This window comes from Leptonotus elevatus, chromosome 2 (genome assembly GCF_054856555.1).
Source record: "Leptonotus elevatus isolate MCC_2025b chromosome 2, RoL_Lele_1.0, whole genome shotgun sequence".
Taxonomy (NCBI): domain Eukaryota; kingdom Metazoa; phylum Chordata; class Actinopteri; order Syngnathiformes; family Syngnathidae; genus Leptonotus; species Leptonotus elevatus.
Window position 1 is genome coordinate 22145330 of NC_141240.1, and position 27434 is coordinate 22172763.

The 27434-nt window shown below is 40.8% G+C and overlaps 1 protein-coding gene across 2 annotated transcripts in view; it reads left to right on the forward strand.

Annotated features, from left to right (window-relative positions):
* cpne5a (copine Va) overlaps positions 1-27434 on the forward strand; it is an 87306-nt gene that overhangs the window by 23962 nt on the left and 35910 nt on the right. The window contains exons 5-8 of one of the 2 annotated variants that reach the window (XM_086068236.1): positions 674-713; positions 2552-2566; positions 2738-2814; positions 19794-19857. In XM_086068236.1, coding sequence (XP_085924362.1) covers positions 674-713; positions 2552-2566; positions 2738-2814; positions 19794-19857 — 196 coding nt within the window. The remainder of the gene's footprint in view (positions 1-673; positions 714-2551; positions 2567-2737; positions 2815-19793; positions 19858-27434) is intronic. The other variant, XM_086068237.1, reaches the window with a different exon arrangement.

The window sequence follows — 27434 nt, forward strand, 5'->3', positions numbered from 1 at the left end:
TTCCACCGCGTTATATATAGATCCTTTATCCCAGTGAAGAGGTCAGTGAGGTGCACTTTCATTTCGAGAATCAAATACGTGCCCGTCGGACTGAGCGCCCAACATTCCTCCTGAAACTCGGAAATATGTTACAAAGAGTGTCTTCTTTTGTCCCTTGTGGACTTTTAGGTCCCCTGAGAGTTTTGTACTCAAAGAATTCATTTGCATGATATGGCGATGGAAGCGTGGATTTGGACAGCAGGGATTCTCTCCTTCGCAATTACAGGGACTCATTTACATCTCTCTATTATCACAGGAGGAGGAGGAGGGGGGCGGGGCGGGGGGATTGGTTGCCAAGGCCTTCTGGAGTTTAATTACTTTTACGTTGATTGGCAGACGTGAGCGACTTAAGGCCTCGTTTACACAGGATATATTTTTTCCTCAAAGAAGACAAATTTTGCGCCCCCCCCCCCCACCCCCAACACACACACACAATTAAAGAGTTCCTAGGTGCTTTGTTTGCGTCAAATCTGACTTGGCTTTACATTAGACAACAATAACAACAACAAGAAAACATTCTTCCACCATGCAATTTGATGACTTTTCCTAAAGTGAAACACATAAACCGTATACGTTTTCGAATGTCAATCAAAATTGGCTGTAACATACTGAAATGCTTTCTTTATGCTTCCAGATTTGATATTGATTCTAGAAGTCCCGAACTGGCCAAGCATGTAAGTAAAGCTCCTTATCTGTGGACCTGGAGCTTAAAGTGCACGTCATGCGCCTGCAACGTGATTCATCCAGATTTTTTTTCGTTTTTTTTTTTTTAATATGTGCATGTCTCGAACCTTTTGGTTGTCTGCAAATCAAATTAGAAGCCACATAAGCACTTCCATTTGAGCAAATGGTGCATCATGTGCTAAACTAATTAGTTTGCTTTTATTTCCATCTCTGACAAAGTGAAAAAAAAATGCAATTCCCCTGTAGATATACTAATCAAAGTTACAGTTGCAGCACACACACTCAAACACGCAGAAGCTCCCCACTTTTGTTTGAAATGAGGAATTAAGGTTTGTGCATGATTGCTGTAACGTTTCAGCACATCGGCTTTCCAATTTCATTCTCCTAGAAAAACAACTAAAAACACTGAGATTAAATTTTCTAACTTTTGATTTGTGCTGAACAATAATAAAAAAATAATATTAATTGTATTTATCTTCTCTTTATATCCAATCCTAACCTTATTTCCATACCTAATGTACCTACTGACAGATCAACTGACCTACCTACCTACTCACCATATTTAACCTACCTACCAACCTAATCTCATAGCTAACTTACCTGCTGACCAAACCACTGACCGATCTACCTACCTACCTACCTACCTACCTATCTAACCTACTGAATGACCATCCGACTAACCAACTAACTAATTGACCTACAGACTAACCAACTGACATAACTAATGAAGCTGCCAACCGACTGGCCAGCCTACAAACTAACTAACTAAGTAACCCAAACTGTTCCTTCCTACTCACCTACCTGCCTGCCTACCTGCCTACCTCACTAACCGACCTACCTAATCTCCATACCTAATGAACTAATTCTCCCTTCCCATCTACCTTAGAGCGGTATCTCACAGTGCGACACAGGCTTGCAAGGGTGTGCGCATGTAGGGATTGATGGGTTTTCTTCAGGTTACGTTTGAGATTGCAAAGCGTTGCAAAGACACTCACAAACCATGTTTATGCTGCGGCCATCGCATTTTGAACATTTCTTCGTGAGCATAAAACTGGTTTGTGTGTGTCTGGCAAATGTCTTTGCAACAGTTTGCAATGTTGAACCAAACCTGGCAAAATGCCAACACTGGCTACATGTGCACACCCTCGCAAGCCTGCGCCACTCTGCGAGATAGTCTTTACCTACCTACCTGGACAACCTACCTAACATTACCAAAAGAAGCTACCTCGCACCAGCCGAACAATCCAAGAGACCTATCCACCTAACCTTCCGAACAACTGAAAAAAAAAAACTACCTACCTACCTACCTACCTACATACATACTTAATCTCTATGCCTAACCCATCTGCCTATCTATTTAACCCCCCTACCTAACATTAACAACTTCCCTCCTTTCCTAATGTGTATTTTGAGAGGAGAAAGGTTTGCTTTGCATTCAACCAAACATTCCAGCATCTGCATTGCTTTCTCGTTTTCTTTTGTGACATTTTGCTGTGTGCTGCAGAAGCAGGTGGCTGCTAAAACCCTTTCTGGCCTCAGTTGCTTCGTACGCTTCTTGTCATTTCATCATCCTTCCCATTCCGCTCTTAACCTTCCTCCACCCCTTCACCATTATGCCCTCCCAATCTGTCCCAAATCAACCCTTTTGCTCTCCATCTTGCTTGATGATGATTTAAGTAGCGTGTGCCTTCTGTTCCATGATATGCTCTCTTGTGTCACTGCTACTGCTGCCCGATCTCTCTCTCTCTCTTGATTTCTTTCTTTCTCTTCCTTCTCCTCCTCTTCTTCTTCCTCCTCCTTCTCCTCCTTCTCCGCACTTGGGAAAAAGCCGGCCGACTTTAACGTACGTGTCTGCCTCAGATGTCCTCTCAATTCTGACTGTACTGCCTTTAATGATGCTCAACTCCTTTCTTTTGTTACTCCCGCCTGAACGCGCTGCCTGAATATGCCGCCCCGCCCCTTTGCCCAAACCTGCGCCCTGTCTCCATGGCACTCACTGTCCCCCTCATGGCAGGACTTCCTGGGACAGGTCCACTGCACACTGGGGGAGATTGTGGGCTCTCCTGCGAGTCGCTTGGAGAAGTCTCTCGGGTAAGCTTGTCTTTTTGAGCACCATTATCTGGTGAGATAAAGATCCATGGATCTGGTTTTCATAGTCATAACGGCCTTCTGAGGGAAACCCTGACTATGACGTGGCTCACGAAACGAGCTTGACACCCATGCTCGAGGAGCTTTTCAAAAATCCTGGAATATGAACGACGCCCGATGCTCATTCGTATGTGGCGCATCATTCCCGCTTGATGTCACCCCGTCAGAACAAAGTCAAGGCGATGATCAATATGTCTACCCCGCCATAGCCATCTGTGTCTACATCAGTCTGCATCATAAGGCCATGTGCTCGCGAAGGCGGTGGCTAATTGAACACGACTTCCACAAAGAAATGACTGTCATTAGCAACGCAATCTAGCGGGAAGAGTTGATTGTAGGCATCGTGATACTCAGGCTGCTATGTCACTTGATCTTTCTTTTCATGCTTTAAAAATGCTCACTTTCATTGGTTTATTATGGACATAGACATTTTTTTTCTTCGTAGCCTGTTACGATGAAAAAGTTGTAAAAAGGCAAAAAGTAAATGAATTTTTGGTATCTCGTCAGGTGTGATTGTATTTAGATGTTTAGCGGTGTGATTGTCAATCATTGTGCTTACATCTCAGATGAGAAGTCTTCACATCAGGTTTTATTGTCTTCACATCAGGTCAGTCAGATGTGATCGAAGCCGTTTCTCAATATATAAAATGTCTTGTCATTACAGGTAGTCCTCAACTTACGGACACAATTTGTTTCGAGAGGTTGCTTTTAAGTCAAATTTGTTTTGTGAGTTGAATGACATTAAATGTAGTTTAAAAATAAAATGTTATGAAATTATTTTTTTTAAATATAAATAATAATAATAATAAATAAAAACGTTAGGGCATTTATACTGTGTTAAGATTTCTTCAAACAATTGTGTGTGTGATGTTTAAGTATCTTATTTTGAAATCTATGCTTTTAATTTACTTCAGTTTCCTGTCTCATACACTTGTTTTTAGCTTGTGCAAAACAACATTAACTTATTGATGTCCGTCCAAAATAATCTATCTGAACATAAAAGTTTTTTCAAACAGTCACTCATGGGGAAACCAACATGACATTGCCCAAAACATGTCATCTTGATTCTTCTTTTCCAAACTCCTGGTGAGCTGGATTGCAACATTTTGTGGTAAATAGCGCCAGCTACTGTGCAGGAGGGGCCTAACAATTAGTAGGTGTCTGATTGAAAAAAAAATGCTGGCATACTGCAATGCAAGACGTGCGCACCCGGTGGGTCCAATCACATTTGAGGGGGTCCAGTGCCACCCCGGCGTCCCCTCTGACTCTGCCAGTGGGGACATTACAGAACAGACGCAATGAGCGGGTGATCACGGTCTGAGACAGACTCTCGCCGGGAGGGTCCTGACAATCTGCAATGGTGACAAGGTGGTGTATTGCATCGTGTGCCGTTTGCCCGCGTGTGAGTGAATTTGAACGCATACACGCTGAAGAACGTAGAGAACAGTCTTACGAACTGGGCGAGTACAGTCTCGGTAAGACCGGTCTCAGAGACCGTAATTCCTAAGAACTCGTCTGAGCTCTTTGTAATTGGCAGTGTGTTTACAGGTCAAGTGTGATTGTCTTCATATGTCAGGGTGCGATTATGTTTATAGTTGTAGTACATCGCGAGTAGAAAGAGGGACAGACAGACAGACAGACAGTCTTAAGACATTTGGATTGAGCACATCTCCACACAGTGTTCCTCCTTCACACAACAAAATGCGGCGATGGTATCGCAAGCCTTCCCGTAAGTACCCTTTGGTGCTGATAACAGCATGAGAAGCAGCAAACCTCAGGCTGTGCACACTAACAGTATTGATTCTGCTACTCAACTGATGCAACATCTCACTAAGTAGCTCGAGAAAGCGATGATAATTCAGCTGCTGACATGATGAATACAGTCGTTGATAGGTTTCCATTCGGCTCCTTCCATTGTGAAAAACCTCAAAGCAACATTCGTGAATAAACAATGGCTCGGCTCCATTTCCTTGTCTTGCAACCTACCGTTCTGAAATAGAGATTGGAGAAATGCAAGTAGAAAAGAAATGTGTTAGCTATGCTTTTAAAGGCGCCCTCCCCCAAGGCCCATTGCATCAATGACCTGCTTTCAGAGGTCCTATTTTTTTCCAAATCTCAGTACATGTACATGTTCCCACAGCAGATGTGAAATATGATCACAATGAACCAGGCTTGGCACATTCGCCTTGCAGTTCTGAGGTTGTGGGTTTGAATCGCCAACTTTCCAAAGTTTTTATTTCATTTAGACTTTTTTGTTTTTTATTCAGTTAGTTATAATACATTTTTAGAACAGATTTGTTAGGTTTAAATACTAATAAAACCTTCATTTTTTTCAGAAATGCTTAATTTTAGTGTAATTTTTTTTGTTTTAGTGTTCGTTTTATATATATGTGGAGTATTTGTGGTAATGCAAGATAATAAAAAAATCACCAAGTAAACCTTTTTAACCCTGATAGCTCATCTATGATTTTTTTTACTATAGTTATAGTTGAGTTGTAGTTTCAGTTATTTTTCAAAACACACTCATTTTTATTGTATTTCGTTAGCGAAAGTATATTTTCAATTTTAGTTTGAGTTTTTTTGTTAGTTTTTATTAACAAAAATAAGTGTGTAGTTTATGTTATCCTTGTGCTTGAGTGGATTTTCTCTCTACAATTTGAAAAATATGTTAGGTGCATAGAACTGACTTGTTGTCCATTGCTGCCCTGCAATTGGCTGGCAACCAGTCCACGGTGTACACCAGAGGTAGGCTCCACCTCACCTGTCAAGCGCTATCAAAAATGGTTATATAAACCAGGGCTTTTCTTCTTTTTAATCGATTTGCGTCCTTCAATATAGCACTAGAGGTAAACAGCCTACACAATAATCAAAATAGCAGATCCCATAAATATGTATTAAGACAGGCAAAGACATGAAAATCCTGAGCCTGTGTTTATAATCTAATGAGAGTCATGCATCGTTGTTGTTGTTGTTGGTTGAGCTAATGGAAAGCTAAACGGGTGACTGATGCAGGTGAAAGATACATGCAATGTTTGGGATGTTGTGCGCAGCTCGTGGGAAGTGGTTGCATATGTTACAAGGTAATGGAGTTCATTATACAGATGGCTTTAACCTTTTACTGCTGGCCCGGCAAATTACACACGCTCGCTGGAACATAGGAACACCTCTGAGAATAGCATGTGCGTGAAACATTTCACCGCATCCATTGAGATGCTGCAAAGATATTAGAAGTTGGAATCGAAATGTATTCCGCCGTGATGGTCCCATTTACATTTGATTGACTTTCTTTACAAATTCTTCCTTTGAGATCAATTCTATTTGTAATTTATTCCAAACTGCCTCCATTGTTGTCGATGTTCTTGTTTTGTAAAGATGAAGCGTTCAAATTGTGTCCCTTTTTTCCTGCCATGGCTTGCGCGCCTCCACCGCTACGACGAATGAAAGTTCCCCGCAGAAGCGCTAAAGTGAACCCTCGCCGCTCGTCAATCTATTCATCGGACGAAAATGAAGAGTGGATTGTATCTACCGTCGACTTTAAGCACCGCGGGGAGGTCAAGGCGACCCTGTGTAGCATGAGACAAATGCAATGATTCAGAAGTGGGCTGAAAGCCAGAACACATCTGTATATAAAGAAGTAGTGGTTATACACACACAAAAGGCACATGTATGAAAGGAATTACTAAGAAAAACTAAGAAATCACGTACATAAAGATTCCCAGCCTTTCCTCAATGATTGTTGATGCAGCAATTACAGCCTCCTGATGATGCCCCAACTATTTTTAGGCGGTTTTGCCCATTCTGCTTTACGGCGCATTTTCATTTCTCTCCAGAGATGCGCCATTCGATTGGCTGGGCTCTGACAGGGCGACTCAATCGACATCCACGACAAACAAAAATATCTCTCTTCAATTGATCTGGATGAACGCGTGTCACTTTTTAATAGGATTGGTGTCCCGTGCTGCACTTTGATTGGCCAGACTGTGTTTGGGGGCGTGGCCTTGTGAAAGGTCAATGTTGGACAGTGGCAGCACTTATAGAGTTGATCAGAAGCGACGCTTCTCACAGAAGAGCATTTTGTGTTTTGGTGTCCTTTGAATTATCTGCTGCACTTTTAAGAAATCCTGTTGAGGTGAAGGATTATGGATGCTTATCAGTGTGTGACGATCAAGGGGATTAGTGGTATAATCCCCCTTTCATGCCTTGTGGCAACCTTGTGGCCTTCTTTTGGGGTGGGATGTGGCCGCAATGTTCACGTTGTGGCACCCGGCCAGATTACTTGGCCGCTTTCCGTCTCTGACTCAACTCTGTCGCGAGGCACATTTGATCATTAAGCCCAAGGTGGATTCATCGCCTGAGCCTTTGCAATGAAATCATTCTGTTCAGCGGCAACTTTCCATTTTCTTCGGTTTTAGGTTGGATTTACGCCGCATGCTTCAATTTGTCGCAATCATTTTTGTTTAAAGGGGACTTATTTGACTTTTTAATGTTTGTATACAAATGCAAATGTTGTCTCTCTGGAATCCCTGCCTGCCCATCAAGTGTGAAATTAAACAACTAAGTCAAGTTTTAGTTTTATGCCTATTTCTGAAAATGATTGAGTGAGGCAGTGAGGCTAATTAATAAATATTGCCAACGACATGATCATCAGCCGGGATGGCTGAAGTTGCAGCGTGGAAGAACCACTTTCACTCATCAGCTGAAGCATTAAAAGGTCAAAAATATACATGTAAACAGCTACATATATTTTGTTACCAGCATTAGCTTCTGGTAATGATTTTGTGATGATAATCCTGCAAGGTTGTCAAGGTCATGACAATGTCATGTGCCACACCACCGCATTAATTGGCAAGCATAATTCAATGGGTTGCTGGGGAAAAGCTGCTCATACATGGAGTGGCATTCGATTGTTGCTGTTGCTGAGCAGGTTAAAGTTGTAATATCTGTGTTCACCACTAGATGGCAGATCTCACTTACCAGTAACTCCAACCCCAAGAATGTACTTGTCCATTAGAGAAGAATTGAAGAAAATGTTGTTTTTAAAGATGGCTTGACGAAGATCAAATATAAATCAGATGACATATTCACCAAATTTAAACACAAACTTATCTGCCTAGCTTGCTTCGAAATGCTATACTTGAACAGGAGCCTCAAACGCAACACAAACAACAGCATCTTTTTTCACAAGAACCACCGACAGTTTGATAATTTGAAATACATGAGGAGTTACTAAATGTGTGTCCTCCAAAACATGGATATATTCAACGTTTAAAGGGGAAGTCAACCCCCCACAAAATGATTGACAATAATATGTTCTTTGCACCCCCACTAGTCTAAATACAGTATTCTGGTTAATATTGAAATTGTGGTCCACCATCCGGCGTCTCAGGAGAGGAAAGCAGTGCGCCATTAACACTGTGTATAGTGGAGATAGGGTGCTGCTGACCTCGACTCGGGACGCCGTGAATCGGTGGGGAGAATACTTCGAAGACCTCCTCAATTCCACCGACACGTCTTCCTTTGAGGAAGCAGAGTCTGGGGACTCTGAGGTGGGCTCCCCTATCTCTGGGGTCAACGTCACTAAGGTGGTTGGAAAGCTCCTCGGTGGCAAGGCCCCGGGGGTGGATGAGAAACCGCCAAAGTTCATGAAGGTTCTGGATGTTGTGGGGCTGTCGTGGTTGACGAGCCTCTACAACATCGCGAAGGGGGACAGGAGGGTGCGTTCCAACTATAGAGGGATCACACTCCTCAGCCTCCCTGGTAAGTTATATTCAGGAGTGCTGGATAGGAGGGTCCGTCGGGAAGTCGAATCTCGGATTCAGGAGGGGCAGTGTGGTTTTCATCCCGGCCGTGGATCAGTGGACCAGCTCTACACCCTCGGCAGGATCCTCGAGGGTGCATGGGAGTTCGCCCAACCAGTCCACATGTGCTTTGTGGACTTGGAGAAGGCGTTTGACCGTGTCCCTTGGGAAGTCCTGTGGGGGGTGCTTCGAGAGTATAGGGTACCGACTCGAGACCCCTGATACGGGCTGTTCGGTCCCTGTATGACCGATGTCAGAGTTTGGTCCGGATTGCCGGCAGTAAGTCGAATTTGTTTCCAGTGAGGGTTGAACTCCGCAGAGGTTGCCCTTTGTCATCGATTCTGTTCATAACTTTTATGGACAGAATTTCTAGGCGCAGCCGAGGCATTGAGGGGGTCCGGTTTGGTGGCCTCAACATTGCATCTCTGCTTTTTGCAGATGATGTGGTGCTGTTGGCTTCTTAAAGCCGTGACCTCCAACTCTCGCTGGAGCGATTCGCAGCCGAGTGTGAAGCGGTTGGGATGAAAATCAGCACCTCTAAATCCGAGAACCTCAGTCGGAAAAGGGTGGAGTGCCCTTTCCGGGTCGGGTATCAGATCCTGCCCCAAGTGGAGGAGTTGTATCTTGGGGTCTTGTTCACGAGTGAGGGTAGTTTGGAGCAGGAGATCGACAGGCGGATCGGTGCAGCGTCTGCAGTGATGCGGACTCTGTATCGGTCCATTGTGGTGAAGAAGGAGCTGAGCCGAAAGGCAAAGCTCTCAATTTACCGGTCGATCTACGTTCCTACCCTCACCTATGGTCACGAGCTGTGGGTCGTGACCGAAAGAACAAGATCCCGGATACAAGCGGCCGAAATGAGTTTCCTCCGCAGGGTAGCCGGGCTTTCCCTTAGAGATAGGGTGAGAAGCTCGGTCATCCGGGAGGGACTCAGTGTCGAAACGCTACTCCTCCGTGTTGAGATGAACCAGTTGAGGTGGCTCGGGCATCTGGTTCGGATGCCTCCTGGACGCCTCCCTGGAGAGGTGTTCCGGGCATCACCCACCGGCGGGAGGCCCCGGGGAATATGGAATATGAGTTACGCATTAAAATTTTGCCACTTGCTGTCGACTGACGATGACATCACAGTTGCTCAGGTCTCAGGCAACAACCAATCACAACTCACCTTCAGAAAACAGGTGAGCTGTGATTGGTCGTTGCTTGAGTCCTGAGCAACTGTGATGTCATCGTCAGTCGACAGCAAGTGGCAAAATGGCCGACCAATGACAAAGACCAAAGACAAATGAGGTCATATAAAACATATTATTGTCAAGAAATATTTACTGCTTGCCTTTTAATAGTGTTACAAATGCGTATGGTGGCTTGTTAATGTTGATGAATGACGCATTGGGGTCCGACCTTTTAGTGTCCTATTCTGCACTGTGTTATACAGGTGAGTGATCAGGCTTGTTAATTTGGGGATTTGGGATGACATAGTATAATATTAAATAATATTAAGATCTTTAAGTGAGTAGATTTTTGTGAAAACACGCACAAAATAAGCATCTTTGAAAGGGATTTTTTTAATGCAAGAGAGCCAATAGCACAGATTAAAAAAACAAAAATCACAGTATGTGGTTATTTTTTAAGTTATTGTAGTGGAGGTGTTGATATTTAATATGCATTTGAGCATTTAACTACATTAACGTTCTTTTCAGTATGAAATTAAAAAAGGACATATGCTCATATTTTGTCCTTTTTAAAAATGCTATTTATGTCATAGATCTGGTTTAGTAGTGTGGGGTCCAACGCTGATGAAATATTGTGGCATCCTCCATTACTTGAGTTGTCCATCCCTTACACAAAAAAAACATCTGAATGATGGCTCGTATCTCAAAGAAATCAGAAGTAGAGTCACTTGTAAAAATGCAAATGCAAATATCGTTACAGAGCAAGGACAACCAAACAATAATGTAAATAATGTCAAATGGAATTTGACCCACACCATAACAGGAGGTTTAAACCAAACCATGTATGTCAAAAATGTATGTCATGTGAAATGTTTGTTCTGCATTACTTAATGGTTTATGTGTCTTCTGGATTCTTCCCGAGCTTTACAACTGTAAACGTGAAGACCGCGCCCTGCACCAGCTGCTGTATGAAAAAAAATAATAATCATCTTCATCTTCTTGCGCGCTCACACTCGGACTGATGAGCAGACAACCCTCCCCCTTCCTCTGGCGTGACATGTTGCAGCGTTGTTAAATATCAAGAACATCCCTCATCTTAATGACCTCGTGTGAGCAGCATCAACAATTGCTTCCTTCCTTCCTTCCTTCTCCCTCTTTTGGACTTTCATCTCACCTCCAACCACATTTCGGATACACAACGTCGCCGTTGTGAAGCACCCTGGCCTAACATCAAGCAGCTTCCAGATGGTCACATTATAGAACCATGCATACAGTAGAACCTGAGCATGCATATTTATAAAGGTGAAATTAACACATTTTACATTTTTGAAATCTCATTTATTCAGTCAAAAATGAAAGGCAGAAATACAGCAGTGCCTTGAGATACAATTTGAATTTGTTCTCTGACCACGCTCGTTACTCAAAACACACATATCTCAAATCATTCCTCCCCTTTGATACGGATGAAAATATCATTAATCCGTTTCAGATTCTCCCGCTCCCCCTCCCTGCCCAAAAATCTTTTTTGTAGTGTGTTTTTAATAATGAAAACAGGACTACAGAATATTGCACTAAATATAAACTTATTGTAGAAACCAACATTTTGAGAGGTTTTTTTGCTACGTTTTCTGCCCAATCCAATGGACATTACAGTGCTAAATGCGCATTGGCCACCTGGGGGCAGTACAATAAAAAAATACGGCTATACATGGAGACGGCTACTCCTCAGTGAGCTGCAGTTATGTTAGTTGTTCTTCGCAGAAGATAAAGAATGGATGCCTATGAGTAATATAGCATTACCTGCCATGAGTTGCTCAACTGTTCTTGTTTAAATATCCATTGGAAAGGGTTATAACCATAACATCAATGCAACCCATGTATGACGTTTTGCAAAACGGCTCGTATCTTGAAAAACACGCAGACTGCACCTATCCAACCACCTACCCACTTATACAGCATCCAACTAAAACTCGTCAAATAAAGCAGCCACAGCACTAAGCACGCCACAATAGAAGCAAACCATTCAGTGAGTCATTATTGACTCAGTCCTGAATTTTAAAAGTCATCTAAAAACTGTGACCAAGTCTGCATATAAATGACCACTTGAAGAATGTCTCTGCAATCAACAATCTTCTGTCTGTCCAAATAAGACAGAAAAGCTGCTTCACGACTTCATTTTCAGTACATTGGATTAATGTAAAAGGGTTTTTACATGTTTGAAAAAACAGTCCAGAACGCTCCTTAAGTTCTTACTGCTACCAGGAAACTGGACCACTTTTACACTAGGTGTGGAACGGTTCACAAATTCCACGGTTTGGTTCGGTTTTCGGTTTTGTGCTCACGGTTTTCAGCTACGCAGTTTTAGTAAAATGATTTATGTCTTGGAGTAAAAAGGGAAAGTGTATATTATTCACAGCTAATTATTATTATTATTATCATTATTTCAGTATGAAGACTTTTCATTTTTCTTTGCTGGTTTACCGTGAGGTTTTTCTTATGCAAAATAAGTGCCTTGTCTCCACAGGTTGCAAAACAACTCTCAGACCAAATGACAATTATGCTATTATAATATGAAATGATTAAATATGTCTTATTTGATGGACATAAGACAAAGATGTGTCATAATTCATATCTAATATATTTATCTCATTATTACACCCTTTAGATGATGTGCGAATGAGCTCAGCTCATGCGCTAAGTAAACACCACCGCACTGGATTTCAAACGAAACGAACAAGATGTGCATTAATTGCAGATTTTACCTTCATTTTGAGGGGATTTACAGAACGGTCAATATTTGCCTCCCAGGTCAGGCCTTGATGCACCAATCCGACATCGTAAGTAGAGACACGGGCCTTTGTGCTCGTATGGGGCTCGAGGCCTACTAGCGTCTGTTAGCTGTGTGCTATGCTATCATCGATTATCCTCGGGTTAAAATAACAAAATAAAACACCTCGGTCATGAACATAACGATATCCGACGTGCGTTTTATGTACCACAAATCTTGTGTTGGATTAATAAAGACTTGGCAGCGATGAGCAATGGCTCAGGACGCTAACCCTGTAGCACTGTAGCCTACTAGCGTCAAAAAACCTGAGAACTCTCTACCCGCCCCGCTGCTATATGATTGGATGCAGCGTCGCTGGAAGGATATGATGCGCATGAGGTGCCGCCGTATCCATGGACGCCACCGTAACTATGGACGGCACCATAATGGATTAGCGCTCATTAGCGGAGAAAGAAAAAAAAAAGTTGCGTGAAAGGACCGAACGGAACGTGGACGGACCTAACCGAAACAATTCAACCGATCGGATTTAACGGTTTTCAAAAACCGTTCCAACCCCACTTCACACCGGCCCTTAAATCTCTACACAGTCTTCCAGCAAAACTCATCTTTATTCATTTAGCGCTTTCACAACAGCTGCAGCTGTAACAAAGTGCTTTACAGAACATAATAATACAATCATAACAAACCAAATCAAAACAATTGATTTTAAATCATCATATCATTTTTCAAAGCACACAATGATCTTGGACGTAAATATATTCCAAAACCTTTAAATTCCGACCCCTCAGGCTTATAGAGAGTTTCCAGATGCTGCTTTGTCATAAATCTAGAATATTATTTCTTGTAGTCATCATGTGGCTTTAGTGTTGTGATTGTTACTTGATCATTTATGTGTTTTGTTATTTTACTGTTTGGTTTTAATATTTAATTTATCTTACTTTAAAGTTAAGATTTTATCTTAAATTTCATCTGTTTATTTCGTCTTCTTTTTATTTTTAGTACTATTATTATTCTCTGCAAAGAAGGGTGGGCCAAGGGGAGGTGGTCCTGGTCATCCCCCCAACCCCCCCCCCCCCCCCATTATTTTTTTTTAAATGGGCAGCAAAATTAGTTCAGCTGATCAATACATCAGCACGTGCATCAACAGGGAATGGGAAAATGACCTACCACACCCCCTACACCCCCACCGACAACATTTTTTCTCACAGTGCATCCACTCTGCTTTGCATGCCACTGTTTCCTGCACACACACGAGAGATGACGCATGGGCGGACATGTATATTGCCACACCCTTATGATGCCACGCCATTGCGGGCGCGCAAGGTTTGACTGCATGTCGTAAAGCATGACTGCTCTCAATTGCGGGGCGAGCTGCCGCAGATTCGCAAGCTGTTGGCTCACATGACCTGCAGCAGGCCGTGTCCGTCAAGCAGGTTAGCACAGGAAGCTGCACATTTCACATCATTTCATCATCAAAGTGATGCAGGGAGCGTTACAATCACCAGCCAACATTTCCCTGCGTTCAATCACACACAAAAAAAACTGTATTTACTGTATTTTTTCCCTCCAAATACAAGAGCAATATTGTGTTTTTCCTCTTTTCAAATTAAAAGCATTACCAAGTGTCTTGGGTCCACGGCAGGTTCCAATGGTGATCAAGGAGGTTCTGGTAATCAACTATGAGATTGTGAACATGAGCATGAAGATGGTTTGAGATGTTCTGTTGGTCTGCTGCATGTTCTAGCGGTGCTTAAAAAGGTTCTCGCAGTCCACTCCAAGGTTGTGAATGTGAGCATTGAGAAAGTTCTAGAGGTTCTATGGGGATAGGTGTTCTACATTGGGTCCTAGTATCGATCGAGGAAGTTCTTGTTTATGAATTTACGAAGGTTCTAGACATTCTATGGGTCTACAGGTAGACATTTGACTACATGTTCTATGTGATCCAGGAGGTTTTGGTAGTCCGCTATAAGGTTGTGTAGACATCAGGAAGGTTCTAGAGTTTCTAGATCAAGGGTCACCAATCAGGTTCCTGCAGAAACCAGGAAGACCCCATGGACTAGCCCACTGGCCTGTTCTAAAATAATGGATGAGACATTGTAATTTCCTAGGCAGGGCTTTAGTCTACACGTTTTTTTGTTCTCGGGGACTTGACTCTTTGGCATTTGACTTGGATTTGTCTCGGACCCGACCATTGGACTCGCAAAATATTTTTAGCGACTCCAACTACGGTATTTTTTTTATTCATGTAAATGAACGTCCTCTTTCAAAAGAAGATTAACAAAATAGACTAGCATTGACATTGGCCACCCAGTGGGCATGATGACATTTCTCTAATATTGTGGTGGGGAAAATTTTATTTTTCTGTCTTAAGGTTTACTCTTGATCTCATCTGGACTTGGACTCGGTCTTTGTGACTCGAACTCGAGTTAGCCTCCATCAGAGGTGGCAAATCCAGGTTCAGAAAGTAAAAACCCTGCCACAGTTTGGCTTTAGCCCTAGGTGCTAGCTAGCCAGTTATTTCCCATGGTGCTCATTTACCTGCTAGGGAGCTAGCTAGCTAGCTAACTAGCATCAGGGGCTAAAGCCAAACTGTGGCAGGGTTTTTACTTTCTGGATCTGGATTTGCCACCTCTGGTCTCCATAAAGGTGGACTTGACTACAGCCCTGTTCCAATGAATATTGTTGAAGTGACTATTTGAAATGTAAACACTAGGAAAAAATTATCAAAATGGGACTATTACAGTTGTTGTGTTGTAAAGTTCAGATGTGAACTTTCACCGGTTCTTTTATCTCTTTTGTCTCTACTCTTATACCGTCTTGGCGGCCCACCCACACTCAGCCCATGTGAAAATGTGTGACCTGATGGTCTTAACTGGTTTTAACTGGATTAGTGTGCCACAGTGCAGATTGATAGAAAGACGCCAAGCCAGGACAGGTTACAAGTCCCCTATCTAATCATTAAGAGGCTTAATCTAACAGTGCCCATTGTTTGCTCTGTCTTTTTGACTTGTGTTGCTAATTGGTATTGATCTGTTTTCAATCTTGTTCAATCGTTGTTGGTTATTTTTTAAATCAATAATAAAATAACAGTATTTTGAGCCAATTTTTCATTCCAGAATTGTGCTGGTAGCCCTTCGCATTAATCAGTTGTTTCAGTTTCAAAAATGTTGTTGAGGTTTAGTTGTTGCAGATGTACCACAGCAATCTGTGACATTCTTTTATCGAAAATACCCCAAGGATAAAGAATTAGAGACGTCATTTAGAAGCATATTTCCTGCCATGGGAAATAAGCAGATCTTTCTTATTCGGTGTGCCACTTTTCATCCCGTTCGCATACTGCTGGCCAATAGCGATTTAGGCTTTCATGCTGGATTTTATGGCCAGCGTTTGGCCAACTCCTTCAGCCTCGTTTGACCGTGGCTGGGCGCTTGCTTCTACGAGCAGACGCAGCGCTCACAATGAAGAAAATAAGCACCAAACGCCAACACCCCGATACAACCCTACCATGTCAGCAACTTTGCAAAGCTCATGCTGCATTTTGTGCTGTTGCCCAACACAGCGAGTGGCCATTAAGATCCAATTGAAGGCAGCATTTCATCACCAAGCTGCCAAACCACGTTTTTTTCAGACCGATAACAAGTAAAAAGTTCATATTTTGTCTACAAATAATTTTATCACTTCATTATATTTCATGTACAGTTAATAATACCTTTAAAAGACAATTTTGTCAATTAGTGTCGATTGAAAATGACAGGACAGGTGTCCAGAACTCAGGTGAGACCAGTGACGTGCAGTGATCTCGTGGTTTGGGTCGGCAGGCAGTCGCAAATTCAGACGCACACACCGTATGTTGCGAGTGTTCAACGTATCCTAGGGTGACCATATCTTCCTTTCCCAAAAAAAAGGACACTCAGCCCGACCCCGAGATACTTGATACTCAGATACAAGATGGCATACATTCAAACCATTTTAACATATGCCTCCTCTGTATGGGTAGAAAATAAAACGAAAAAAACATTACTCTCTTTTAAATTCTTACATTTCGTGCTCTGCAATCTTTCTTTTTCTTCGAGCGGGGTTCGTATCCATCGGCTCCGGCGCGGCAGCTCAACATTTGCCAATCAGCTAAAATTCTGGACCACCGTCATAGCCAGAGCACGGTCAGCCAGTCACGGTAAACGTTGCAGTGCACTCCGCCTCCCATTTGTCGCGCGACGAAAAACGGACAATTTCAAAACTTGCCCGGACGCCCGGAAAGAATGTAATCAAGTGAATATCTCCCTGTGAAACAGCCGAATTCCTCACAAAATCAAGCTAGCAATAGCAATGCCGAACACCATGTGCACACCGCGCCTTCCGGAGGATAATTGTTGCCTACAGGCCAGATGTTGTCATTTTTAAACCTATAGGTAGTGTAGGCTTTCTGAAATGAAATAAATAATTAAAATAAATAGAAAAGGCCAAACTTCAGCCTGGGGCAGGCAGTGCCTACCTTGCCTTTCCTGACCGCACGGCAGTGGGTAAGACCAATCACAACTCACCTGTTTTCTGGGTTTGGTCACGTAATGTTCGCAAACGGAGCCATGATTTATCGTTACCTGAGCCATGAGCACACGTGATGTCATTTTCAGTCGACAGCAAGTGGAAAAATGTGTTTTTAAAGGCAAGAATTATGAAGCTATCAAATTAATTCTAGACAAAATATGAACTTGTAACTGCTGAAAATGCATAAATGAGTCAAATATCCCTTTAAGTATCAGTGGCTGGTATCGGTAGATCTTCATGAGTATCCAATACCTAATAAGGCCGTTGTTACCGATATCTGGTATCAGTTCTTGTCCATCCTGACATTTTATTGTCAAAACTTAATGTTGTTCACACTGTTAACTAATCTGTGTTTACACCGCAGCTCTGCTTAACTTTTGACTTTGGCATAATAGCGCTTCTGCCATAATGGTTCTTTCACTCTGGAACTTCGGCCCGCCTAACTACATAGTTAGTGACTGAAGAACTCATAGTGGGGTTGCTTATATTAATTAGTGCCACTGTTGGGTAAAAGTGGAGCGAACGTGCAACAGTCCCACTCACAGGCACAGTTGTCAGAAAGTGGGCAGATCACGAGAGATTGACTTGAGAGGTTGATTTCACATTAGGGCTGACTATTTCACATTCAAAAGTCACTCATCATATTTCTCCTTTCAGCACTCGATAATATGATGGAAAAGATCCCTTTGAGGCCAACGCATCTTAACGCGATGGCAGTGACGGCTCGGCCATTATGGTTTAGCCTCAGCAGTGAAATGTTTACTGGCTCCTTGGAGCTTTCCATCAAACGGCGACTCGTCTGGAAACATCAATAATTCAAGGGCGCTTAATTCACCTTGAAAAAGGCCCCCGTGGAGCTTGAAAAAGTAACTGGAGATCGTCTACCCTCGACGCTTCATTTGTATTCTCGCCTCATTAAAAGATCCGGCGTAGCAGGGGCGCATGTAGGATTTGTCGTATTAGAGCTGCTTAGCCCCTCATTACAACGTCAAACGCACAGCATGTTAATTAATCATGACATATTTTTGGTCAAATGACTACTGGCTACACCTCACAATGTCACTTTCAAAATGTATGGTATTTTAAAAAGAAGGAAAATGGATTTTACCCTTACAGGCCACCATATTTGAGCAAGTCAGAGATGGCGCTTCCCAAAAAGGCTTCTTGTTTTGGGTCTGAAATTAAATGCTGAGTTTTTGGGCATGTTAAAGCTCCCAAAAAGGCCATTAGTTAACAAATATTTTTTTATATCAATGAACATAAAACCTGTGGCTCTGGAGCCACATGTGACTCTTTAGTCACTCTCCTGTGGCTCTCTGTGGATCGTAATTTTTTTTTTATAGAATTCTTTTGTTGATGAAATATTCTTTAATGAATGAATGTTTAAAGAAAAAATGAGAAAACTCATTTTTTAACCAATGTCAGAGCCCAACTTTTAAGTTGTCAGAAAAAGAGACGAAAACTAGCTGGAAAACTTTTACTTTTTTTTTTTAAATACCTAAAAATTTCCAAAAAGGACGAGGACAAGCTGAAAATGACCATAAAATCTCCACGAAATTACCCAAAAAGGTCAGAGAATTGAATAAAAATATATAAAAGAAAATGTTCAAAAAGTAACCATAAAATTTCCAAAAACAACAGAAATCCCAAACATTACCATAAAATGTCCACAAAATTGCCAAAAACTGATATTTAAAAAAAAAAGGCTGGAAAAATAACCATAAAATGTTAGTTTTTTTAAACAGAGGAAGAAGAGAGGCAGATAATTACCATACATTTGTCAGAAAGATGATAGAAAGGCAGAAAAGTCTAAAAATGTCTGGAAAAATGAAGCATGAAAAATTACAACAACAAAATCCAAAAACAGAGGACGATGCTGCAAATTTGTGTGTTATGGTGCAGCTCTAATTAGCGCTTGTGCCCTCAGTACAATGGACTAACACTAACACACTGTTGCGTTTGTCACAATGTTCAAATGTTTTGCGGCTCCAGACAGATTTTTGGCTATTCACTCGGCCTAAAATATCTCTTTTGGCAGTAAAGGTTGCTGACCCCCGCTCTATGTCAACTTGAATAGACTGCTGCCCTGCAACCCTAATGATGACAAGCACAGCGCATGGATGGATGGATATGAATCAAATTCTCGTTTTTGCTCGGGAGATGCCAAGGATGTGAGAACTGAAGCAAAACCTTGTCAAGATCCGCATGGAAAAAGAGCTAAATATGAATTATCATCGGAGCAATTGATCTTGTAATATGATGTTCACATAATAGGATTGCTAAGCCGCCGTAGCCGCTCTGGTGTTCTAATAAGTCTTCATGCTCTGACGGGATTTTTTCAGGCAGATAACAATCACATGTGCTCATGTGTTTCACCCGTTTTCCACCACATTGCATCAAGATGAGAAAAACAAAACAAAATGTACGCCAAACCAAATCATGCGCTCATTAGAGCTGTCACGCAATTTCTACAGTGTCTTGTCGGTGCAGTTTTACATGAGAAATGTGTGCGCGCGAGAAGGTGTTCCGCTGGCCGCTGGCCGCCGTTGATTTCTTTAGTCCGCCGCATCAGTCGGTTGTGACGTGCCCTGCTGATTCTAATCATGTGTGTTTTTCTTTCTGCAGTGGAATACCCGGGAAAAAATGTGGGACCATTATCTTGTCTGCTGAGGAGTTGGGTAACTGCAGAGTAAGTTTTCAGCTGAGAACATCACAAGGAGATATATTATGCATCGGCAGCACGGTTGACGGGTTGTTAGCATGACTGCCTCAAAGATCTGAGGATCGGACGTTTTCAGAAGACTGAATAAAAACACACCGAAATAACATTTGCTTTCTACGTAACCTGCAAACACAAAATGGGAGCACAAAACCGGACATTCTGCCACTTAACTCATTCACTGCCATTGACAGCTATTGACGTCAAAAATTATTAATTATTATTATGAATTAACTATTTCTTATTAGTTTAACATATTTTTTCCATTTTTGTTAACAAGAGTATGAAAAATTAGATTTTTTTTTTGTTCATTTATAACAGATATAACATTTGTGATTAATCGTGAGTTAACTAGTGAAGTCGTGCGATTAATTAAAATTTTAAAAAATTAATTGCCTGATGCCCCAAATTTTTAATAATCTTTTATTTTTATTTTTAATTTTTATTTTTAATAATCTTTTTTTTTTTTGCCGTTAGGTGATTACAATTTTTAATCGTATATTTTATATCTGTTCTAATACAATAAAAAAAAATCTAGGTTTTCATACTCTTGTTAACAGAAGTGGGAAAAAATGTTACACTAATAGAAATAGTTCAAATGCATTTTTGACATCAATGGCAGTGAATGCGTTAATAAACATGCACACATGAAGCGTTATGAACACTTAATGAAACTCATGGCTTAGTCTTAGAAAGCGACGCTGTCCGTCCACTCCTTTGTGCATTTTCAGGTTACGTTTCAACCAAGTGGTCTTTGGTTTTAGGGAGCTTTGCCCTCGTGTGCCTGTGGTCCGAAAACGCGTTTCTCAGAGTGGAGATTGAATTCTCGCATATTGCAGCGGAAGTGCCAAATGTTAGGCCTAATTGAATGTTAGGCAGTTGGCTCACTTAACACTTGGCAAGGCCGTCAGATGCGCATATGCCACAATATTTGGAAAACACAAAAAAATTAATAGGTGCAAGCTTTGAAAACAAAACAAATAACTAAAAACTTAAAAAGGTGAATTTGAAAAGTCTACTTTGTGAGTTTTCTGTTTGCAGATATGAATATAGTCCTGACCTATTGGGAGCTGCACACACCTCTCACCGCACAATCACAAAAGTCTCAATTGTGACCGCACAAAAAAGTTGACACGTTACTGTAGATGAGTCCAATAATCAATCAATCAATCTTCTTACCACAGTTTTACTACTGAGCTCTGGAGAGAAAAAACTTGATGTGCTACAAAAACTGCAATTTTGGAGTCGGCATGCCAATTTTAGTTTTAATTTTAGTTTTTAATCAGCATAAAAACCTAAAACAACACACTTTTTTTTTCAAAACTTCCCAATGTTATTGACAGATAATTGATTATTAAATTAATCAATAATTATTTTGGGGAAATTATTAATTGTATAAACAGTAAATTTGAAGTAAATCAGGTTTCTGTACTATTTTTAGTTTTGTGTCCGGAGTTCCCTTCCACCAATCGAATGTGAAATTAAACAAGTCCATCTTTTTTTAGTTGACTATTACTTACTACAAAATCTCCATTTTGTCAGATTGTGACGTAACAGTGCGGCCATTTTGCTTGATGCCGCCCTCACAACAAATTTCCTTACTTGGTGATGAAATGTTGCCTCCACCTTGGAAAATGTAATTAAAACCTTTTTCGTTTACACTTTACACCCCCTGCTTTGTTGCAATGCCTAATAAAGACCACCCACACCACCTCCCCCCAAAAACGGAGTTTTCAATGGTATAGTTGTTTATAGTTATACTTTATAGTTGGTTTAGTTGTTTATCCTTGACTTTGACTATCCTTGATTTTGATTGAGTTTTTATTACGACACCTGGGATTGCTTTTATATATATATATATATATATATATATATATATATATATTTGTATTTTTTAAAGGTGCCATGTGCTTCCTTTTTAAGACACAGCCCTCCCCTATCGACGTGTTGTCTGTTGATTCCAGGCTATGTATTTAATAGCGTATAGTCTGCTGTGATCTCTATTGGCTCAATAAGGCCGGTAAACAATCCTATTAAGTTCTGCCTGTGAAGCCGGGGGAAGACTTAATGTTCACAACTCCCGGCTATAAAGTTGTCGGTGGAGCCGCATGCATTTCCTCCATGAATGTTTAATGATATAAAAGCAAGCAAGCATCAAACGACTCGATACTTGCTAACTTTATGTACGTCACAAAGAGAAAGAAGCAGCTGTTGTTGTTAAACAATCTTTTCTCACTATTCAAGGTTTCTGTTTTTGTTAGTTTGAGCTTCACAGCCACCATGTTGATTTTGACAAAAAGTCTTCTGTTTACTCACATCGCTTATGTTGACATTTACTTTGTACTACAGTTCATATGAAACTTTTTCAAAAATAGTCTTTATCCTTTGCAAAAATAATAATAACATTATTGTAGTTTAACGAGTCACTGAGAGTCGTGGTGACTCTTCTATTGTATTATTCTGCCCCCTGGTGACCAAATCGGGCACACCAGAAGGAGCAGCACATGAAATTGCACTGAAGCATTAAATCATGATGCACAAACCCAATAATTCTTTACATCATATTTATCTGTTATTATTCTGTTTTTATAAAGCACAATATTATATGTAAATGACTATAAAAATACACATTACAAAATGTAAATGACAAAAAAAAATTGGGATCATGGTTTGCGATATATTTATCAATTCGATTATTAATATAGACAACTAAAAACATTATAGGGACGTGTCCTGGCTTTAAACAGCTTTTTTTCTGATAGTTTGAAGGTGCGTGTGAGGGACAGTTGGTGGGGGTGTGCATGGCTTTCGGGAGCATTTAGGAAAGACCGTGCTGGATGATTCAAGTCTGCGCCAAAGTGATTTAATCACTGACGAAATCACTGGGAAATTCTTTTTTACTCTCCCGGGTGAGTTAATTCATCCACTTAGCCACATTTTCCAGAATGTCTACCTGAGGCTGCGACTTCATGGGTAATTGACTTGGCTCAGCGCTAATATTTCCCATTTTAGTGCTCACTATTAACACACTCTCCATCTAATATCCGCCCCAACACTCTGGTGGGTTTCGAGCGGATGCAAATGAGAGAAAAAGAAAAAAAGCACGACACACAGCAGTAAAGGCACAACGGGATCTTTTATTCCCACTTGTTCAGAGCGTGTTGTAGCCTACTGTATATGGGCCTCTTTTTTTTTTTACTTAAAATATGTTTATTTAAAATCATAATTATTCAATGTACAGTTTTTAACTTGACTACCACATTTTAAACAGATTACTACTTGTTCTCTCAATTGTCCGTTATGTGTAGCCTGGAGAGTCAATGCTAGCAACCTTAAACTCTGGATCGTATCAAGCTAATGTTAGCTAACGAGCCTACTGCACTGCATTCGAGAACAGGCTAAGAAATTTGAATTAGAAAGGAATTTTACAGACATTTACTAGGCAGAATGAGTCTTCAAATGATGAGTCAAGTTCAGTGTTATAGTCTGGCTATCCAGGGGGAGGGGTTTAACTGCATGTCATGACAGTGCCATTAGCAGTGTGGTTATTAGTATGCTAGCTATTAGTTACGGCATGCTACTTTATCTTCAAGTTGAACCTATAAAATAAATATTAATTAAGTCTGGTGTTCATATCAGAGACCAACAGCAATATTTGTTTAACCTTAATATGAAATAGATTCACAATGAGTTGTGTACGTGCGTTTTGAAGGAGCTTGCTAGGAAGCTTTCAGGTTGGACCGAATGACGCTAAGTGCCTAAAACAAATTGCAAATGCACACCCAATAACCACAAACGCAAGGCTATTGCAAAGTGACGTTTGTGGCGCTTTTATTTTTATGATCGTCAAGGTTATCTAATTGTATCCAAATATTAAAAAGTCACTAACATCATAGGTCTCCTTTAAATGGCCTTTGCCAACAAAATGTGGAAGTGTGAAGGCTGAACAGGACAATTGTAGAATGTGAGAGGTTCTGTTAAAAAAAAAAAAGCCACATTGAAGAGTATGAATTTGTGAAAATGGCACCAAGTGGAGGAGAATAAGACCGCTATAGACGAGCCGGGCAATGTAAAATCCTAGTGCTGGCGATGACAGGAATGGGGGGGGAAACAACAACATAAAAGCGGCTGAATTATTTTGCCTCCACTGACTATTTTAATCAGCTCTTCACTATTTTCAACATCCCGCCGTGATGATTGCAAACATAAAATATGATTGGAAGCAACATCGACGACACAGAGGAGCTTTAATAGGTGTCATCAAATCGGCTCTCTCTCACTCGAAGATGGAGGACAGTTTTTTAACCTGTACTTTTCAGCTGAACACTTTTCTATACAACAGGGGGGAGTCTGTGGTTGTTTGTATATAAGGGTTGTTTAGATTGCGATGGTTCCTTCTCTATCCTCATCCTAAACAGAGAGAGAAGGAAAATGGCCAAAAAACATCAATAACTATTTTCTGGAATTTGTTTCGTTTTTCCGTATACCAACCACATTTAAAAAAAAATAATCTGCATCAATTTCCACAGAAATATTTGTTTTTTTAATTGTGATACAGTGATAATGGATTTTAAACATTTAATCCTTTCCATGAGCAGAGAAGTAGAGAGTCAACAGTGTTGGCCCAAAGCAAGCTTCTTTTCTTTCTTTTTTACCTCCCTGCTCATTTTTTTCCTTTTTCAATAATTTTTTGAAGTAATAGGCACATTAATGGTGGGAAAAAAAGATTTTGAATGATTTTTCTTTGTTCTCATTTGGACTTGCCTGTAGACTTTAAAAGCCCATCAAAAACAGTCAGAGGACTTTCTGTCAGGACTTTCTCATAAGGTGTCTTACTTTTCTATTGTGCAGCCTCATTAGTATACAATAGCAAATAGCGTGACCACCATCTAATAGCAAGAGCTTTTTAAGGCCATGCTCGTTGTCCTTCTAATGGCGGCCTACATTGAAATGATGCCCAAATGAGTGTAATTATGGTAATGTCGGCCTTTCTTGTGTATTATTAGCTGCACTCTCACGTACCCTTGTGCATGCATCGTGTACGGAGGGAGGGCCCCTCCTCCATGCCCAAAGGTTCTGATCCATTCTCCTGTTCCTGTGATCAACATCGTCGTTTCCATTTGATAGCCCGCTCTGTACTGCATTGAAATGCAGGAGCCGCACGATACAATAAACATAATAATGTTGATTTGTTGAATTTTATTTTCGACCATGCAGTCTTAAAACCAAATGAAAAAAAATCTGGGTGTGGGAGCATATTGGTCACGTCTGCTAGCAATGTTAAACTGGGTAAAGTAAGAAAAAAAAAACTATGGCCAGCAGATGGCAGCATTGGATGTATTTCGGATGAGATCGCCATATCAAAAGGGATGCGGAAGCACGTGAATGTGGCAAATCTTTGGAAATCACAAGTAACTTGTCATCAAAGTGTTTGTTGCGTTACTTTTAATTCAGTCCTTCTCAAATGGGGGGGGGGGGGACGCGGTGTGATGCCAGGGGTGCATTCCATACTAGAATAAACTGTAATTGCACATCCACAACAGTAGGTGGCAGTGACACTCTTATTGTTAGAGAGTACACAAAGAGTATTAGCTCTTCTGCATAGGTGGACTTAAAACAATTTATCGACATATGATACTATTTATTGTCGTGGCAGAGAATTGGGGGGTGGGGGGATAATTGAGAAGCACCGGTGTACAGTACTACAAAGAGTGTCATAAAAGAGAGAAAAGATACGATTATTTAAATTGTACAAGTAAAATTGATGACGTACTATACATACATGCGCAAACACACGGCACAGCATAAGTAGTGTGCCAATAGTTTGTAAAGTTAGTCAAAAGTGAAAATGTTACACTGGTGATGATTTGTTAATACATTTATTTTGCCATCAAAAGCTCGTTTTCATTGCTTGATGTCACTGTTTTGATATCACTAAAGGAGAAATTATTACCATCGTAGTCAACCTTGCACATAGTCTTTTTTGTTTTCATAATTTTTTTATTTTCTGTGTTTTTTGGGGTCCAAAGTAGAAACAAGTGTTTTGTGCGCTAAAAGAAGACAGTCTTTCATTTGGTAGTCTCTGTGTTTACATAGTCATAAAACACAATATTTTGTGAGCCTTGAAATATTAGTCAGAATGCTCTAAATAGGTTTTCTTTTGAAAATGGTTGCATTGAAAGCGTTAAAAGTGTCATAACACCACCACATAGCTGCTAATCGTTAGCCTGTCTCTTGTAGTTGACATTGTTTGTTAGCATTATGCTAAGCGAACCTAATGTAAGGCTAAGCAATATGGTTGTGTAAATAAAATCTCACTATTTTGTTTAATTTAACAATAAGCAAGCTCGAAGCTAAAACAAATTTAAATTGTAACTATCTGCCAAACTGTTGCTTGTTGTGGAATGAGTCGAGTTCACTGCCGCTACACAACGCTCGCACCTCAAGAAGAATGGCTTCTTCACTTCACAGTCCAGGTAGATAGGCTTTAAAGATTAGGAATTGGTTTTGGGACCAAGTCATAAAAAGCTATGTAATCCACACAAAGTGGAACAGGGAGACGCTCCATTCTTCACTAATCATGTTAGCAGCCACAGGGACCAAGGAACTTTTCAACCATAATAAAATATTTTCATATCTTTTCTGATGAAACATAGATTTAAAACTAGTTAAATGGTACCTTTGCCATGGCCTGAGGTCTCTGTATCATTTTTACTGGCACTAAGCAACTTTAAGGAGGATGGTAAGAACATTTCCACACAAAAAACTACAAATGTGCTGACTGCTTTATGGCATATGTCACTTCTCCCTTTACCCATTTGTTACAAAGACGGAAGTTAGTTTGAATGTCGACGCACGATTACTGCTTTCCTGGCCTGAGCTGCAAAACAACTGAAAAGGAAAAAGGGAAGCTACCCGGATAAAAGGACAGTCAAGGATCAACATTGGCCCGTATTTCACTTGCTGGCGTGAGCTCAAAAACAACGCAATGCGCTTGTCTTTATAGGAAATGTGGTCCTCCTTCATAACAATACCGCTTTTGTCCATATGGCGCCGCCATAATCAACGTAAACTGAAAGTTCCTTAGTGTTGCTTTAAACGTGCTAAGGCAGAACTTATGGTCAGGGCAGGAGGCTGCCACCTGGTAGAATGACAAGGCAGGAAATTCAGAGTCTGACAATATCAATCCACATTGAAGTGTTGAAGAGTCTTGTTTGGCTGAAGTTTGAAACAATCTGGCAATAAGTGAGTCATAAGCAGAGCCTCCAATGGGTGGGCTGTGACTAGCTGTCTGGTGATGACAAAAAAATATTTTCTGTGTCTGTTGTATTTATATAGTGACCACAATATAAAGCCCCATACCTCAAATATGCCATTTAACAAGACATAATGACAAAGCAACACACCATTTTTCTGTACAAACAAACAATGGACTCATCACCAATCAATGTCATACCGACAAAGAAGCATTCACATTCACACTTACAAATCTTCATTGAAGCTAGCATGCTAGCATGTTTTTGAAATGGCGAGAACTCCACACCCTC